At 49.0% G+C, this 19,787-nt stretch overlaps 1 protein-coding gene across 1 annotated transcript; it reads left to right on the top strand.

Annotated features, from left to right (window-relative positions):
• The first annotated feature begins 604 nt into the window (after nucleotides 1-604).
• On the top strand, nucleotides 605-3,373 carry LOC138267051 (octapeptide-repeat protein T2-like). The gene is made up of 2 exons (XM_069215900.1): nucleotides 605-2,054; nucleotides 2,357-3,373. The coding sequence occupies exons 1-2, from the start codon at nucleotides 1,958-1,960 to the stop codon at nucleotides 3,250-3,252; spliced, it is 993 nt and encodes a 330-aa protein (XP_069072001.1). The 5' UTR covers nucleotides 605-1,957; the 3' UTR covers nucleotides 3,253-3,373.
• The last annotated feature ends 16,414 nt before the right edge of the window (nucleotides 3,374-19,787 follow it).

Below are 19,787 nucleotides of genomic sequence, written 5' to 3' on the forward strand. Positions count from 1 at the left end.
ACAACCGAAGGGACAGAGAACAGAAGGAACAGACAACAGGAGGAACAGAGAACTGAAAAAAAGAGAATAGAAGGGACAGAGAGCAGGGGTAACAGAGATCAGAAGGGACAGAGAACAGGAGGGTCAGAGAACAGGTGGGGAACAGAGAACAAAAGGAACAGACAACAGAAGGAACAGATAACAGAAGAAAAAGAGAACAGAAGGGGAACAGAGAACAGGAGGGACAAAGAGCAGGAGGAACAGATAACAGTAAAATCAGAGAACAGAAGGGACAGAGAACCGAAGGAACAGAGAACAGAAGGAACAGTGAACAGTAGGGACAGAGAACAGAAGGAACAGAGATCAGAAGGGACAGAGAACAGGAGTGTAACAGAGAGCAGGAGGAACAGAGAACAGAAGGGACAGAAAACCGAAGGAACAGAGAACAGAAGGAACAGTGAGCAGAAGGGACAGAAAACAGAAGGAACATCAATCAGAAGGGGCAGAGAACAGGAGTGGAACAGAGAACAGAAGGAACAGAGAGCAGGAGGGACAGAGAGCAGGAGGGACAGAGAACATGAGGAACAGACACCTGAAGGAACAGAGAACAGCAAGGAAACAGATCAGGAGGAACAGAGAGCAGCAGGGGAACAGAAAACAGCAAGTGAACATAAAGAAACAAGGGAACAGAGAACATGAGGAAGAGAGAATAGGAGGTACAGAGCACAGAAGTAACAGAGAACTGTAGGAACAGAGAACTGTAGGAACAGAGAACAGAAGGGAATGAGAACCGAAGGAACAGAGAACAGAAGGAACAGTGAACAGAAAGGACAGAGAACAGAAGAACCATAAATCAAAAGGGACAGAGAACAGGAGTGGAACAGAGAATAGAAGGAACAGAGAGCAGGAGGAACAGAGAACAGGAGGAACAGACACCTGAAGGAACAGAGAACAGCAATGAAACAGATCAGGACGAACAGAGAGCAGCAGGGGAACAGAAAACAGCAAGGGAACATAAAGAAACAAGGGAACAAACAACATGAGGAACAGAACGCAGAAGGAACAGAGAACAGTAGGAACAGAGAACAGAAGGAACAGGGAACAGAAGGAACAGGGAACAAGAGGGGAGCGGAGAACAGGAGGAACAAAGAACAGGAGCACAGAGCGCAGAATGAACAGAGAACAGGAGGAAGAAAGAAAAGAAGGGACAGAGATTACAAGGAACAAAGAAGAGAAGGGACAGAGATAAGGAGGAACAGAGAAAATGAAGAACAAAGAACAGATGGGAAAGACCACTGAAGGGACAGAGAGCTTGAGAGAGAGAGAACAGGTGGAACAGAGAACAGGAGGAACAGAGAAGAGACAGACAGAGAACCGAAGGAACAGAGAACAGAAGGGACAGGAAACAGAAGGAACAGAGAACAGAAGGGACCGAGAACAAGAGGAACAGAGAACAGGAGTAACAGAGAACTGAAGGAACAGAGAACAGCAAGGAAAGAGATAAGGAGGAACAGAGAACATCAAGGGAACAGGGAACATCAAGGGAACGTGAAGAAACAAGGGAACAGAGAACATGAGGAACAGCGAACAGTAGGAACAAATAAGAGAAGGAACAGAGAAGAGGAGGGGAACGGAGAACGGCAAGGAAACAGAGAACAGGAGGAACAGAAAACAGGAGCACAGAGAGCAGAAGCAACAGAGAAGAGTAGGAACAGAAAACATGAGGAACAGAGAACAGAAGGGAGAGATAACAGAATGAATAAAAACAGAGAAGAGAAGGGGCAGAGAACAGAAGGAACAGAGAACAGAAGGGAGAGAGAACAGGAGGGGATAGAGAACAGAAGGGGAACAGAGAACAGGCGGAACAGAGAACATGAGGAACAGAGAAGTGGATGGGAACAGAGAACAGCAAGGGAATAGAGAACAACAAGTGAACAGAGAATAGGAGAAACAGAGAACAGGAGGAACAGAAAACAGTATGAACAGAGAACAGGAGGAAAAGATAACAGAATGGACAGAGAAGAAACTGTACAGAGAACAGAAGGAAAAGAGAAGAGAAGGGATAGTGAACAGAAGTAACAGAGAACAGGAGAGGAACAGAAAACAGAAGGAACAGAGAACATGAGGAACAGAGAGCAGTAGGAACAGAGAGCCGTAGGAACAGAGAACAGCAGGAACAGAGAACAGCAAGGGAACAGAGAACAGGAGGAGCAGACAACATTAGCAACAGACAACAATAGGAAAAAAGAACAGCAAGAGAACGGAGAGCAGTAGGAACAGATAACAGTAGGAAAAGGAACTAAAGGGACAGAGAACAGCAAGAGAACATAGAATACGAGGAACAGAGAATAGAAGGAACAGAAAACATGAGGAGCAGAGACAGCAAGAAGACAGAGAACAGAAGGAACAGAGAACAGAAGGAACAGTGAACAGAAGGGACAGAGAACAGGAGGAACAGAGATCAGAAGAGACAGAGAACTGGAGGAACAGAGATCAGAAGGGACAGAGAACAGGAGGGTCAGACAACAGGTGGGGAACAGAGAACAAAAGGAACAGACAACAGAAGGGACAGACAACAGAAGGAACAGACAACAGGAGGAACAGAGAACAGAAGAAAAAGAGAACAGAAGGGGAACAGAGATCAAGAGGGACAAAGAGCAGGAGGAACAGATAACAGTAGAGTCAGAGAACAGAAGGGACAGAGAACAGGAGGAACAGAGAACAGCAAGTGGACAGAGAACAGGAGGAACAGAGAACAGAAGGAACATAGAACAGCGAGGGAACAGAGAACAGGAGGAACAAATAACAGAAGGAACAGAGAACAGGAGGGAAACAGAGAACTGGAGGGGAACAGAGAACAGGAGGAGGACTGAGAAGGTGAGTGGAGCAAAGAACTGGAGGGGAACAGAGAACCAGAGGGAAACACAGAACAGAAGGAACATAGGACAGCAAAGGAACAGGAGGAACAGAGAAGAGAAGAAAGAGAGAACAGAAGGAACAGAGAACAGGATGAACAGAGAACAGCAAGGGAACAGAGGACACAAGGAAGAGAGAACCAAAGGAACAAAGAACAGAAGGGACAGAGAAGAGGAGCAACAGAGAACAGGAGGAACAGAGAACAGAAGGGACAGAGAACCAAAGGAACAGAGAACAGAACGGACAGTGAACAGAAGGGACAGAGAACAGAAGGAACAGAGATCAGAAGGAACAGAGAACAGGAGGAACAGAGACAAAAGGAGCAGAGAGCAGCAAGAAGAACGAGAACAGAAGTAACAGAGAACAGAAGGAACAGAGAACAGAGGGAACAGAGAACAGAAGTGACAGAGAACAGGAGGAACTGAGAAAAGAAGTGACAGAGAACAGAAGGAACAGAAAACAGAAGGCTCAGAGAGCAGGAGGAACAGAGAACAAGAAGAACAGAGAACAAGAGGAACAGAGAACAGCAAGGGAACAGGGAACAGAAGGAACAGAGAACAGAAGAGACAGAGAACAAGAGGAACAGAGAACAGAGGGTACAGAGAACATGAGGAATAGAGAACAGAAGAAACAGGGAACAGAAGGAACAGAGAACAGGAAGGGAACAAAGAACAGGAGGACAAAGAACATAAGGATCAGAGAACAGGAGGGGAACAGATAACCGGAGAGCAACAGAGAACAGAAAGAACAGAGAACTGGAGGGGAGAAGAGAACTGGAGAGGAACAGAGAACCACAGGGGAACAACGAACTAGAGAGGAACAGAGAACTGGAGGGGAACAGAGAAGAGAAGGAACAGAGAACAAGGGGTGACCAGACAACAGAAGAAACAGAGAATATGAGGAGAAGAGAGAACTGGAGTGAAACAGAGAACTGGAGAGGAAAAGAGAACCGGATGTGAACAGAGAACAGAAGGATCAGTGAACAGGAGTGGAAAACGGAACAGAGGACGGAAGGAAAGGAGAACAGAAGGGACAGAGGAGAGGAGGAACAAAGAATAGGAGGAGAAGAGAGAACTGGAGGGGAGAACAGAAGTGGAGAATAACAGAGAACTGGAGGGGAACAGAGAACAGGAGGAGTAGAGAACAGGAGTGAAACACAGAACAGGAGGAACAGAGAACAGAAGGAACAGAGAAAAGAAGGAACAGAGAACAGAAGAGACAGGGAGCAGGAGGAACGGAAAACAGAGGGCACAGAGAACGGGAGGAGCAGAGATCAGAAGGAACAGAGAACAGAAGGAGAATAGAACAGAAGAGACAGAGAGCAGGGGGAACAGAGAACATAAGGAACAGAGAACAGCAAGGGAACAGACAAGAGGATGAACAGAGAACAGGAGAAACAGAAAACAAGGTAACAGAGGGCAGCAAGTGAACAAAGAGCAGGAGGAACAGAGAACAGGAGGAAGAGAGAACAGAATGAACAGAGAGCAGGAAGAACAGAGAACAGCAAGGGAACAGAGAACAGAAGGAATAGAGAATAGATGAGATAGAGAGCAGAAGGGACACACAATAGGAGGCACAGAGAACAGGAGGAACAGAGAACAGAGGGGACAGACAACAGACTATATAGAGAACAGGAGGAACAGAGAACCGAAGAGACAGAGAGCAGATGGAACAGAGAACAGAAGGGACATATATCAGAAGGAACATAGAACAAAAGGGACAGGGAACAAGAGAAGAACAGAGAACAGAAGTAGCAGAGAGCAGGAGGAACGGAAAACAGGAAGAACAGAGAACAGGAACAAGAGAGAACTGAAGGGAGAGAGAACAGCAAGGGAACATAGAACATGAGTAACAGAAAGCAAGAGGAATAGGGAATAGGAGAAACAGAGAGCAGGAGGGATATAGAACAGTAGGAACAGAAAACAGAATGAACAGAGAACAGGAGGGGATCAGAGAAAGCAAGGAAACAGAGAGCAGGAAGAACAGAGAGCAGGAAGAACAGAGAGCAGGAGCACAGAGCGCAGAATGAACAGAAAACGGGGGAACACAGAACAGAAGGGATAGAGAACAGGAGGAACAGAGAACAGAAGGGACAGAGAACAGGAGGAAGAGAGAAAAGAAGGGGTAGAAGGAACAGAGAACAGAAGGGACAGAGAACAGGATGGGAACAGAGAACAAAAGTAACAGAGAACAGGAGAGACAGAGAACTGAAGGAACAGAGAACAACAAGGGAAGAGATCAGGAGGAACAGAAAACAGCAAGGGAAGACATCAGGAGGAACAGAGGACAGTAAGGGAACAGAGAACAACAAGGAACCAGAAAGAAGCAAGGGAACAGAGAACATGTGGAACGGAGAGCAGAAGGAACACAAAACAGTAGGAACGGAGAACAGGAGGACCAGAGAACAGAATGGAAAGAGAACAGGAGGAGCAGAGAACAGAATGGACAGAGAACAGAAGGAACAGAGAACAGAAGGAACAGAGAAGAGAAGGGACAGAGAACAGTAGGAACAGAGAAGAGGAGGAGCAGAGAGCAGTAGGAACAGAGAGCATGATGAACAGAGAACAGTAGGAACAGAGAGCAGGAGGGACAGAGAATAGTAGGAACAGAGAACAGAAGGGACAGAGAAATCAAGGGAACAGAGAACAGGAGGGACAGAGAACAAAATGGACGGAAAAGAGAAGGAACAGGGAAGAGAAGTGTTAGAAATGGGGTCTCTAGTTGGCAGTCGGTTTGCACCCTGTCCAAGTAGGGACCCTCACTCTAGTCAGGATAAGGGAGATACCCGCTCAGATAACCCCTGCCAACCCCCCCCCCCCTTGGTAGCTTGGCACAAGCAGTCCGGCTTATCTCAGAAACAATGTGTAGAGCATTTGCACATAACACACAGTAATAATTGAAAACACTACAAACGGACACCACAGCAGTTTTGGAAAAATAGCCAATATTTATCTTTATAAAATAAGACCAAATACGATAAAAATCCAACATACAGTAATAAAAATATGAATTCTGCAAGATTTACTCAAAAATACAGTTCCTTGAAGTCGATAGCTCCACCTGGGGCTAGCACGGCGTCGTGATCAACAAAACCAACAGTTCAGGCCGGCTGCGGCGTTGTGGGCTAGCTTCCGTGTCAGAAAGATCCACATACAGTACCTTGGATTTGTAGGGCGTCATGTTCCTCGCGGTGAGCTCTGGAGAGCAGCGTCACTGACGTAGTGTCGGTTCCGGAATTGGTGCAGGAGTCGTCGTGCCTTTGAGTTCACACGTGTTGCGGATCGAACTCCAGGCTGATGAAGTCAGGTGCGCCGGCATGGATGCCGTCGGGGCTGCAGTGCAAAGTGATATGACGTGCGGTGCCCACAGGTCACCGTGCAGGCAGCAGCTCTGTGACGGCATGCAGCGGCGTTGCTGAGACCAGGGCTGTGGTGTGAAGCGGGCCGTGCGATGTGCAGGGTTCACAGGTCACGGTGCAGGCAGGATGCCTGGTGACGACACAGGATTCGATGGTGCTGGCGTTGGTGGAACGGGGCTGCAGTGTGGGACAGGACGGTGCTTCGTGTACCTCACGAGCAGTGTCCACAGGCCACGGTGCAGGCAGCAGCGCCGGTGTCAGCAGGAGCGTTGTTGTCGGGGATGCCCAGGCGGCGGTGTGAGCAGGCGATGCCGGAGTGCGGGCCCACAGGTCGCGGTGCGAGCAGCGGCTCGGTGAAATCGTCCGATGAGAGCGTCGGTGAGATCAGGGTCTCGGTGCGAAGCGGGGCACTGCGACTCCATGCGGCGTCAGCATGTCACGGTGCAGGCCAGCGGCATTGTTGGCGGCGTTGTGTTGGTTTCTCTTCTTGATCAGCACAAAACACACAGTTCCCAGTGCTGCAGGTCGAGGAAACTGAAGTCTTTGGTGTCCCTGAGACTTCCAACTGGAGGCAACCTCTACTCCAAGCCCTTGGAGAACTTTCTCAAGCAGGACACACAGCCAAGTTCACCCTTTGCACTCTTTTCAGGCAGAAGCAGCAACTGCAGGCCAGTCCAGCAAAGCAACACAGCAAAGGGACAGTACTCCTCCTTCAGCTCTTCAGCTCCTCTCCTGGGCAGAGGTTCCTCTTGATTCCAGAAAGATTCTAAAAGTCTGGGGTTTTGGGTCTTCCTCTTATACCCAGTTTTGCCTTTGAAGTTGGCAAACTTCAAAGCAAAGTCTCAAGTGCTTGCAAGATCATTCCTTGTTCAGGCCAGGCCCCAGACACTCACCAGGGGGTCGGAGACGGCATTGTGTGAGGGCAGGCACTGTCCTTTCAGGTGTGAATGACAACTCCTCCCCTCCCCTCCAGCACAGATGGATAATCAAGATATGCAGGCTACACCCCAGCCCCCTTTGTGTCACTGTCTAGAGGAGAGGTGTGAACAGCCCAACTGTCAAACTGACCCAGACGGGGAATCCACAAACAGGCAGAGTCACAGAATGGATTAAGCAAGAAAATGCCTACTTTCTAAAAGTGGCATTTTCAAACTAACAATCTAAAAAACAACTTCACTAAAAGATGTACTTTTAAATTGTGAGCTCAGAGACCCTAAACTCCACATTTTTATCTGCTCTCAAAAAGAATCTGTGCTTTAAGGATATTTAAAGGCAGCCCCCATGTTAACCTATGAGAGGGATAGGCCTTGCACAGTGAAAACCGAATTTGGCAGTATTTCACTGTTAGGACATATAAAACACACTAGTATATGTCCTACCTTAAACATACACTGCACCCTGCCCATGGGGCTACCTAGGGCCTACCTTAGGGGTGCCTTACATGTAGTAAAAGGGAAGGTTTAGGCCTGGCAAGTGGGTACACTTGCCAAATCGAATTGGCAGTTTAGAACTGCACACACAGACACTGCAGTGGCAGGTCTGAGCCATGTTTACAGGGCTACTTATGTGGGTGGCACAATCAGTGCTGCAGGCCCACTAGTAGTATTTGATGTACAGCCCCTGGGCACCTCTAGTGCACTTTACTAGGGACTTACCAGTAAATCAAATATGCCAGTCATGGATAAACCAATCAGCAGTACACTTTACACAGAGAGCATATGCACTTTAGCACTGGTTAGCAGTGGTAAAGTGCCAAGAATCCTAAAGCCAACAAAAACAGGTCAGAAAAAATAGGAGGAAGGAGGCAAAAAGACTGGGGATAACCCTACAAAAAGGGCCATTTCCAACTAGAAGAAACAGAGAAGAGAAGGGACAGAGAACAGAAGGAACAGAGAACGGGAGAAGCAGAAAACAGAATGGACAGAGAACAGCAGGAACATAGTACAGAAGGGACAGGGAACAAGAGAGGAACAGAGAACAGGAAGAGCAGAGAATAGGAGGAACAGAGGGAACAGACATCAAATGGGACAGAGAACAGGAGGAAAAGAGAACAGAAGAAACAGAGGACAGACGGGACAGAGAACAGAAGGGACAGAGAACAGGTGGAATACAGAGCAGGAGGAAGAGAGAACAGCAAGGAAACAGAGAACATAAGGACCAGAGAGCAGGTGGGACAGAATGCAAGAGGAACAGAGAACAAGAGGAACAGAGAACTGCACGGAAACAGAGAACAGGAGGAACAGAGAAGAAGAGGAACAGAGAACAGCAAGGAAACAGAGAACAGGGGGAACAGAGAACAGTAAGAACAGAGAACAGGGGGAACACAGAACAGCAGTGGAAACAGAACAGGAGGAATGGAGAAGAGAAGGAACAGAGAACAGGAGGAACAGAGTATAGCAAGGGAACAGAGAACAGAAGGAACAGAGAACAGAAGAGACAGAGAACAGAAGGGACAGAGAAAAGGAAGAACAGAGAACAGATGGGACAGACAACAGACAGTACAGAGAACAGGAGGAACAGAGAACCGAAGAAACAGAAAGCAGATGGAACAGAGAACAGAAGGAATAGAGAACAGAAGGGACAGAGAACAGAAGGAACATCGAACATAAGGGACAGTGAACAAGAGAGGAACAGAGACCTGAAGTAGCAGAGAGCAGGAGGAACGGAAAACAGGAAGAACAGAGAACAGGAACAACAGAGAACTGAAGGAAGAGAGAACAGGAAGGGCACAGAGGACAGCAAGGGAACAGAAAGAAGCAAGGGAACATAGAACATGAGGAACAGAAAGCAGGAGGTATAGAGAACAGGAGAAACAGAGAGCAGGAGGAATATAGAACAGAAGGAAAAGAGAACAGGAGGGGATCGGAAAACAGCAAGGGAACAGAGAACAGGAGGAACAGAGAGCAGGAGGAACAGAGAACAGGAGCAAAGAGAGCAGAATGAACAGAGAACAGAGGTAACACAGAACAGAATGGATAGAGAACAGGAGAAACAGATAACACAAGGGACAGAGAACAGAAGGGACAGACAACAGATGGAACAGAGAACAGGTGGAACAGAGAACAGGAGGAGGAGAGAAAAGAAGGAGCAGAAGGAACAGAGAACAGAAGGGACAGAGAACAGGAGGGGAACAGAGAACAAAAGTAACAGAGAAGAGGAGGAACAGATAACAACAAGGGAAGTTATCAGGAGGAACAGAGAACAGCAAGGGAAGAGATGGGGGGAACAGAGGACAGTAAGGGAACAGAGAACATGTGGAACAGAGAGCAGGAGGAACACAGAACAGTAGTAACGGAGAACAGGAGGAGCAGAGAACAGAATGGACAGAGACCAGGAGGTACAGAGAACAGGAGGAGCAAAGAACAGAATGGACAGAGAAGAGAAGGAACAGAGAACCGAATGAACAAACAAGAGTAGGGACAGAGAACAGAAGGAACAGAGAACAGGAGAAGCAGAGAGCAGTAGGAACAGTTAGCAGGAGGAACAGAGAACAGTAGGAACAGAGAGCAGGAGGAACAGAGAACAGAAGGGACAGAGAAAGCAAGGGAACAGAGAACAGGAGAAACAGAGATCAGGAGGAACAGAGAACAGTAGGACCAGAGAACAGAAGGGACGGAGAAAGAAGGGAACAGAGAACAAAATGGATAGAGAAGAGAAGGAACAGAGCAGAGAAGGGACAGAGAACAGAAGGAACAGAGAACAGGAGGAGCAGAAAACAGAATGGACAGAGAACAGAAGGAACATAGTACAGAAGGGACAGGGAATAAGAGAGGAAGAGGGAACAGGAAGAGCCGAGAACAGGAGGAACAGAGAACAGAGGGGACAGATAACAGATGGGACAGAGAACGGAAGGGACAGAGAATAGGAGGGACAGAGAACAAGAGAAACAGAGAACAGCAAGGGAACAGAGAACGGGGAACAGAGAGCTGTAAGAACAGAGAACAGTGGGAACAGAGAACAGGAGTGGAAAACAGAATAGGAGGAATGGAGAACAGAAGGAACAGGAGGAACAGAGTATAGAAAGGGAATGGGGAACAAGAGGAACAGAGAACAGAAGGAACAGAGAACAGAAGGAACAGAGAACAGCAAGGGAACAGCGAACAGAAGGAACAGAGAATAGAAGAGACAGAGAGCAGAAGGGACAGAGAACAGGAGGAACAGAGAACCAAAGAAACAGAGAGCAGATTAAACAGAGAACAGAAGGGACAAAGAACAGAAGAAACATAGAACATAAGGGTCAGGGAACAAGAGAGGAACAGAGAACAGAAGTAGCAGAGAGCATGGGAAACGGAGAACAGGAAGAACAGAGAACTGAAGGAAGAGAGAACAGCAAGGGAACAGAGGACAGCAAGGGAACAGAAAGAAGCAAGGGAACATAGAACATGATGAATAGAAAGCAGGAGGAATAGAGAACAGGAGAACATGAGGAACTAAGAGCAGGAGGAACATAGAACAGTAGGAACAGAGAACAGGAGGACCAGAGAACAGAATGGACAGAAAACAGGAGGTAGGGAGAACAGAATGGACGGAGAAGAGAAGGAACAGAGAACAGAAGGAACACAGAAGAGAAGGGACAGAGAACAGGAGGAGCAGAGAGCAGTAGGAACAGAGAGCAGGGGGAACAGAGAACAGTAGGGACAGAGAACAGAAGGGACAGAGAAAGCAAGGGAACAGATAACAGGAGGAACAGAGAACAGAATGGACAGGGAAGAGAAGGAACAGAGAATAGGAGGAGCAGAAAACAGAATGGACGGAGAACGGGAGGAACAAAGAACAGGAGGAGCACAGAAAGGAATGGACAGAGAAGAGAAGGAACAGAGAACAGAAGTAACAGAAAACAGGAGGAGAAGAGAGTGGTAGGAATGGAGAACAGGAGGAACAGAGAACAGTTGGAACAGAGAGCAGGAGGAACAGAGAAGAGTAGGAGCAGGGAACAGACTAGACAGAAAACAAGGTACAGAGAACATAGGGAACAGAGAAGAGAAGGAACAGAGAACAGATTGAACAGAGAATATGAGGAGCAGAGAGCGGTAGGAACAGAGAGCAGGAGGAACAGAGAACAGAGAGGACAGAGAAAGCAAGGGAACAGAGAACAGGAGGAACAGAATGGACAGAGAACAGAAGGAACAGAGAGCAGGGGAAATAGAGAACAGTAGGAAAAGAGAGCAGGAGGAACAGAGAACAGAAGGAAGAGAGAACAGAAGGAACAGAGAACAGGAAGGGAACAGAGAACAAGAGGAACAGAGAAGAGGAGGGGAACAGAGAACAGGAGGGGAAGACAGAAGCGGAGGGGAACAGAGGACAAAAAACAGGAGGAGAAGAGACAACTGGAGGGGAACAGAGAACCGAAGGGGAACAGAGAACCAGAGAGGAACAGAGAACTGGAGGGGAATAGCAAATAGAACGAACAGAGAATAGGAGGAAAACGAAGAACAGAGGGAACAGAGAAGAGAAGGGGAAGAGAGACCCAGAAGGGAAGAGAGAACAGGATGGGAAGAGAGAACTGGAGGGACAGAGCTCGCAGAAGGGGACAGAGAGCAGAGGAGACGGAGGGGGACAGACAGCAGAACGGGATAGGGATCTGTCTATGGAACACTGTGAGATGTTTGCACTATGTTTTCACTTATTTGCATTTGTGTGAAAGTTGTGAATTTTGTGACAATTTATGTCACATATAAACTGAATGAATACTAACAAGCAGGTTCTACATACAATATCTGTTATATCCGATCCACCCCTTTGCCTGTCCTCCAATGGTTCTGCCCATAGAATCCCACGAACGTTCCAGTGCTTCCCACTGACAGTGCACGAGGAGGCCTGGTTCTTACTCACTCACACTGATACAGCTTGAGTAATGAGCCCTCCCTTCGGCCTTCAGTGGTACAACGTCCACGCCAGGATGCGGGGTCTGGCTTAGGGGCTCCTTCGCCGCCGCCTCAGTGCCCTACTTCAGTCATAAATGGGGAAATGGTGTGGCTGAGATGGATTCATCATTGGAAACACATTGTACGTGACACCAAAACAACCCCTGCTTTAGGAGTTTGTCTTTGTGAACCAAAATGATGTAAAAAAAAACAACTCCTGGAGTAGCCTTGTCCGGCCGGTGGTGTTCCTGATCACCAAATGTCCTGTACCACGGCATCGGGACCACTTTCGGGAAAAATGCACTGAGTGGGTGGTCTGTAGGTGGGCAAGGGGGGCAGGTCCTGTAACGCCCCGCCTCTCGTCGGCCCAGCCAACCAAATTCAAAACTAGGCCCGTGATGCTCTGGTGAACAATGTTCTATTTTGTATAAAAAGATCACAAGGGTGAAGTTGAAATAGGTAAAACCGCCGGCATTTTCTGAGTTCCTCGGGTTTGTGCTGATAAAAATCTCTTCTCTTAATACGGTGAATGGGGGGGGGGGGAGGGGGGGGGGGGTTGGGGGGGGAGCAGGAAAGGAGACCATGCAGCCATGTAATTGAGAAGAGGGCCTGTGGGTGAAGTTCGGGCACGGGGAGGGGGGGGGGGGGTGGAGGAGGAAGAGGAACAGAGGAGCCAAGGCCTTGTGCAAAGGGCGGGGTCCGGGGGGGTGGGGGGGGGGGGGGGCGGAGAGAGGGGCAAACCCCAAGGAACCAGTGCCATTTTAAGGGTTTGGGAGGCCTTGGGCGGGAAATGTAGTGGGAGCCCCTCTTTGGAATAATATCGAATGTTATGACCCCTTTTTTGCTAATTCGACGCTCCGTGGGCTACCAATGTCACATTTTACGTCAAGGATGACGATACGGGAGTACACAGAAGGGAACTAGAATGTTCACCTTTCCTGGAGGGCCCTTGGAAGGTGGGGGCCGGGGTGCTCGTCCAGCTGGCCCGTGCCATAAAAGGTCTATAGGAGGCGAGGGGAGAGAGGGAGAGACAAGAAGGGGGGGACGGGTGGTAATAGAGGGCTGCCTTGTAGGAAATAGTTAAAAGGGCTGGAGGAGAGGCCTTAAGGCAAGAAGAGGTCAAAAGAGAGGGTGTGTGTGAGAGGGGAAAGATGAGGGCGGTGGAGAAAAGGGGTGGCACGGGCAAAGGGCCACAGGGCACGTGGATTGTGTGGAAGGGCATGGAAATGGGAGAGGAAGCTGGCATGAGGAAGATGAGCTCACAGAGAGAGAGGTGAAGGGCATCTGGGGGTCGGGTAAGTGGCACCGGAGGGGACAGGAGAGGTGACGATCCCCCTAGTCACAAAGGAGCTGTAGGCGGGTCATAAGAGGGGCATCGCCACCACCAACCCAGTTCCTAGGGCTGTCAGGGCAGCCAATCAGAACAGGCCAGTGGTAGCGGGGGCGGGAGGTCAGAGCTGCAGCTGGGCTGCCAGGAGGACGTGAGGTGACCTGAGGTGAAGTGTAACAGCTCAAAAGAGCTGTCCTGATCGGTTATTAATTTACAGAACGTAACTATTTCATCACAGTGAACAGGCACATGAAATACTGCAAAACAATCACACTCGGGCACGTGTCCCATTAAAAGTTAAACAAAAGATACGACACTTGAGTCAGAAGGTCGGGTCTGTCGTAAACCTCAATGGCGACCAAGGGCGCACTCTATAGAAATGTTAAACTCGCTTTTCAGCAGCCGAACCTCAAGTCCCGTCCAAATTGCTCCAATTTTCCAATGGCCTTAAATCAAGGTCGGTACTAGAAATTAGGCTCTGAACTCCAGAGAGGACTCAGGGTAAAAGTGTTGCTTTTCTTTACAGCACAGCAGACTTGTCACACCATTGAACACGCCGACTGGCGCACAGTATAGCGGCTCTTCCGGATTTGCGCTATATCTCATAGGCGCTATCTCAAAGGAGCTCTTGTGCTTGTCCTTGAACTCAGACACCACTTACGTTGCAGTCTAGAGCATAGAAACACTCTAAGATAGGCTTCAGAGAGCTAACTCATCTCCCAGTGTCAGGAGGCCATGACTGATGACCCACATTCAGCACCCCGGAAGCAGACAGCTCCTTGACTGAAGCGCGCGCAGGTGTCTTCCAGGGTTGGAGGTCCCTTCGTAGATTGACACGATTCGGGCCTAGAGCCTAGGACCCCTGGTCTTCATAGCGCTTTCACAAGGGTGCAAGGACAATCAAAGCACACAGTCTCACCACAGCGACCACAGGGGGCCCTATTATGGAATAGTTCCACTGTTTCAATAAGGCGGAGGTGGAAGCGGGCCATAGGTCATCAGGTCACGCACTTTCTTGTGCTAATGAGCCGAAGCTGCCCAGGGTATTTAGATAACAGTTCAAATAGCGCCACAGCGTTACTATGAGGCGATATACTGCAGAGCCTTAGGGCGCCACCAAGTGGTCGAGCTGTATTACTGCAGGAGGCCTTGAAAATATTGGCGCCGTTCCTGCTTCAAAACTAATCTACTCTCACTTGTCAGTACTTTCAGCAACATTTTTCTTTTTTCTTTTTTGTTGTTGTTGCAGGTTTATATAGCTCGAACCCGACCAGAACGTATCAGAGCGCTTTACAGGAGAACCACATTTTTTGAAAACTAATGGGACTAATGGGACCAACCACCTGAACTGCATCCTCATCAACACACGCTCCGCACGAAAACACGCCATCGAACTCTGGGACTTACTCGACACCACCGCCCCTGACGTGGCCTTCCTGACCGAAACCTGGTGGAACGACTCCTCGGCCCCGGACATCGCAATCGCCATACCGGAGGGATACAAAATCACCAGAAGAGATCGAACCAACGGAATCGGCGGCGGAATAGCCATCGCCCACAAATCTACCCTCAAAATCCACACCCACACGGACGACACCCTCAAGACAGCCGAACACCTCCACTTCCAGATCCACACGGACCCCAACACGACCCTCAGAGGAACCCTCATATACCGCCCTCCAGGACCAAGAGCCCCCTTCAGCGACACCGTCGCCGACCTCGCGAGCACCCACGCCCTCGCTTCCCCAGACTACATCCTCCTGGAAGATCTAAACTGCCATCTGGAAAATAACAACGACGTCAACACCGCATCACTGACCTCCAACCTCCTCAACCTCGGACTCCGTCAACTGGTCAACACTCCCACCCACATCGCCGGACACACTCTTGACCCCCTCTTCACCTCAAGCAACCACATCTCTTTCAGCCACACCTCCGAACTCCACTGGACCGACCATCACTGCGTCCACTTTTCCTATACGAAAATCACCGAACACCACCGCATCCCTCTACCTCCTCACCGCCGCTGGGGAAAAATCACCCAAGACCAACTAACCAGCACCCTCGTCAAAAACCCACCACCCGACTCAACCGACCCGAGCACTGCCGCCATCAACCTCCATCAATGGATCCTCGACTGCGCCAACACCTTAGCCCCACTCAAGAAACCCACCGCCAACCAAGGAAAGAAAAAACCAGCCTGGTTCACAGACGAACTGACCGCCTCCAAAAGCCTCTGCCAGAAGCTCAAGAAGAAGTGGATCTTAGAGTGCACACCCGACAACCTCGCCTCCCTCAAAGACGCCAACCGTGAACACCACCAACGGATCCGAGTCGCCAAGCGCGCCCACTTCACTGAACACATCAACAACAACGCCCACGACTGCAAAGAACTCTTCGGCATCGTGAAGGAACTCTCAAACCCCAACGCCAACTCCAACGACATCCCGCCCTCCCAGAAACTCTGCGACGACCTCTCCACCTTCTTCCACCAGAAAATCACAACCATCCACGACAGCTTCAACGCCACTCCGCCGCCAGACCCCACCCCTGACATCTCCACAGACGCCTGCCGCCTCACCGCCTGGACCCACGTGGACGACACCGAAACAATAACAACCATGAACACCATCCACTCAGGCTCCCCCACGGACCCATGCCCACATCACGTGTTCAACAAAGCCAACGCCATCATCACCCCCAAACTCCGCAAGATCATCAACCTCTCCTTCGACTCCGCCACCTTCCCAGACAGCTGGAAACACGCAGAAATCCAACCCCTCCTCAAGAAACCCAAGGCTGACCCCAACGACCTCAAAAACTTCCGACCGATCTCTCTCCTCCCTTTTCCAGCAAAAGTCATCGAGAAGATCGTCAACACACAGCTCGCCCACTTCCTCGAAGACAACTCCATCCTAGACCCCTCTCAATCCGGTTTCAGACGAAACCACAGCACCGAGACTGCACTCCTCGCCGCCACAGATGACATCAGAACTCAAATGGACAACGGCGAAACCTCGGCCCTCAACCTCCTCGACCTATCAGCCGCTTTTGACACAGTCTGCCACCGCACCCTACTGACCCGCCTCCATGAAGCCGGCATCCAAGATAAAGCCCTCAACTGGATCTCATCCTTCCTCTCCGACAGCACCCAGAGAGTCAGACTCTCCCCTTTTCGCTCCAAAGCCACCAACCTCATCTGCGGCATCCCCCAAGGCTCCTCCCTCAGCCCTACGTTGTTCAACGTCTACATGGCCCCCCTCGCTAAACTGGCCCGCCAACATCACCTCAGCATCATCTCCTACGCCGACGACACCCAGCTCGTCCTCTCCCTGACCAAAGACCCACTCACCGCCAAAACCAACCTCCACGAGGGACTAAAAGCCATCGCCGAGTGGATGAACGACAGCCGCCTGAAGCTCAACTCCGACAAGACGGAAGTCCTCATACTCGGGCGCACCCCTTTGGCCTGGAACGACTCCTGGTGGCCCACCGACTTCGGACCCCCACCCACCCCAGCCAGCCACGCAAGAAACCTCGGCTTCATCCTGGACTCCGCCCTCACCATGTCCAAACAGGTCAGCGCCGTCTCCTCTTCCTGCTTCAACACCCTTCGAATGCTCCGCAGAATTTTCAAGTGGATCCCAACAGGAACCAGAAAGACGGTGACCCAAGCCCTCGTCAGTAGCAGACTTGACTACGGCAACGCACTCTACACAGGCATCCCAACAAAAGACATCAAACGACTCCAGCGTATCCAAAATGCATCCGCACGCCTGATCCTCGACATACCCCACCGATGTCACATCTCCCCTCACCTGAAGGACCTCCACTGGCTCCCCGTGGACAAGAGGATCACCTTTAAACTCCTCACCCACGCTCACAAGGCTCTACACAACACCAGACCTACCTACCTCAACTCCAGACTCAACTTTTACGCCCCCACTCGTCAACTCCGCTCTGCCAATCTCGCCCTCGCCATCGTCCCCAGGATCCAGCGCAAGACCTCCGGCGGCAGATCCTTCTCCTTCCTCGCCGCCAAGACCTGGAACTCTCTCCCCACCTCACTACGCCAGACCCAGGACCTCCTCACCTTCAGGAGACTCCTCAAGACCTGGCTCTTCGACCGCTAACAGCTCACCCCCCCCCCCCCCCCCCCCCAGCGCCTCGAAACCCTGACGGGTACATAGTGCGCTTTACAAATGAAATGATTGATTGATTGATTGATGTTTGGTCAGAAACAACTAAGCAATGGTACTGCCAGTGCATAGTCATGGTTAGATCAGAGTTTCCATTTAAAAGCTGCTTTTTTCTCTAAATATTTATTCTCTGCTATTAGGCAAATCTACGCAAAACTTAAAAAAAGTTAATCTGCTTAGAGTTTAGCATCGGAAGGTTTGTGCAGTCAGGGAAGTTTAGGATGGGTCTCAAAAGGCCGATTTTCCCATTTGAACTCCCACGGAATTCCTTTGGGCTCATCTGCAGAAAAATACCTGCTCGGAATTGCTCCAAACCTGTAATGAAAGTAGAAGTTTACTCAAGGAAGCTCTTTGCTTGTGTTGCTATCATCTGCCCATTCGTTTTGGAGAATTTAGCATTACAAACATGTGTTTGGTGGACTTAAAGAATTAACAAGTTAGGTATGCAGACAGACTGTGGCAAGTGTACAACACTGATCCACAGACTAACTACAGACCCACATTTAAAAATAAACAAATTTGATTAGAAGATGGAGCCTATTCAAGGACATCCATTTTGAGTTCTTGAAGTAAAATCCGGGCTTCCAAACCTGAGAAATCTGAATGGCTGGTTCCAACATGAACAACTTTGTTGCAGTGGCGTTACAGGTTGGGGGGCTGTCCCAACACCCTGAAAAATAAGTACAGGAGACAGAAAGGAGCATGGGACATTCCCTCTGAAGATGTGGCTCAGGTCGGAAGAGAGGTCCCAAAGGAGGTGAAAAATGAAAGACAAACAGATTTTGTTCCTGAGATAACAGACCTCGCTGTAGGCTTTGCAAACCTGCGGCAAAACTTCGAGATTGGCAAACCCTACCTCAGGGTCTGTACTTAACTCTGCAAGGCCTCTTAGACTCTGTGGATCCCTGCGAGGTACTTGGGTCACAAACCCCTCATAGGTGCACCAAGGGCCCACACGTCTGTAAGGTTCATGAACCCACATTGGGGGTTCATAAACTCTTACAATTATGTCATAAAAATAACCAAAAATCACCAATGGCCCGGCCTGACTGACTGACAAGCGCAGTTGGTGATGGTCGCACCCAGCTGGTTGGGTGAATGCTGACAAATGACTGAGCAAACCCGAAGGCCGTACCAAGCTGGGAAAGGAATACATTGTATACAAACTTTTGAATTTAACTTAAGAACACACAGTTAAAGTTATGGTTAAAAAAAATATCTATAAGCCACATAAACCAGCCAGTTATGGTTATCGCTACAATCCAGAAGCTCCCAATATTTATACCAATAAGTAACAAAACACCTAAAATCATAACATATTTACGTAACAGTACATACACAAACCAATAAATAACACTAGGTTCATAGTTGTCTGTTTCCCAGTGTTAATGAAAATGTGATATATAATGTCACCTGCAAGGTTAGCTACGTGTATAATTGCGTCTGTCATATCAATGGTGGGGTCACGAGCTTTCCATTTGTTATGCAACGTCTGCACTTATAATAAGCATACTGCACTGCACATCTGCGTATATGCTGTATATATCTGTGTAAACACACACACACACACACATATATATAGACATTATTTGCCTTTTACTGTAGCTTTAATGAACTTGATGTTATAATAAATCAATGCTGCTGAAACCTCTATGAGAGAGAAGCTCTGCGTATTATTATATGTATATATATGTGTATATATATATATATATATAAAACACTTCTATATGAAACTGAATTTCATATTTGTATAGACTGTACAAAAATGCTTTGATAAACTTCTCTTGAACCCCAGACCACACAACTGGATGAGAAGTTGGGATGAAGGTTGAGAAGTTGGGATGAAGGTTGCACAAGTTGGGGGGGGGGGGGGGGTGGCCCTTTGAAAGGAGGGTTGCCTATTGCCAGCCGTAGAAGAGGAAATGTAGAAGCGGGCATCTCCAGCTAGTGGGTAAGAGGCTTTCTCGTTATTCACTGGAACAGTGACTCACTCCCTTCACACTGCTCGATTAATGCAGGAACCAAGATGGCAGATGGAACAAGACATGCTATAGTGGCTTCTTATTCAACCTAAAGACCGGCAGACACATTGGAAGAGTTTCATTGCACAAACCGGTTTAGGTTTAGTGCAACGTCTTATT

Source organism: Pleurodeles waltl, chromosome 12 (assembly GCF_031143425.1).
Source record: "Pleurodeles waltl isolate 20211129_DDA chromosome 12, aPleWal1.hap1.20221129, whole genome shotgun sequence".
Taxonomy (NCBI): Eukaryota; Metazoa; Chordata; class Amphibia; order Caudata; family Salamandridae; genus Pleurodeles; species Pleurodeles waltl.

What these genes read in the sequence shown, in the direction of transcription:
- LOC138267051 (XM_069215900.1), top strand. Translation starts at nt 1,958, where the DNA reads ATGAACAGAGAACAGGAGGAAAAGATAACAGAATGGACAGAGAAGAAA. An exon ending in AGAAGGGATAGTGAACAGAA is followed by an intron (nt 2,055 to 2,356) that starts GTAACAGAGAAC and finishes CATGAGGAGCAG; the next exon opens with AGACAGCAAGAAGACAGAGA.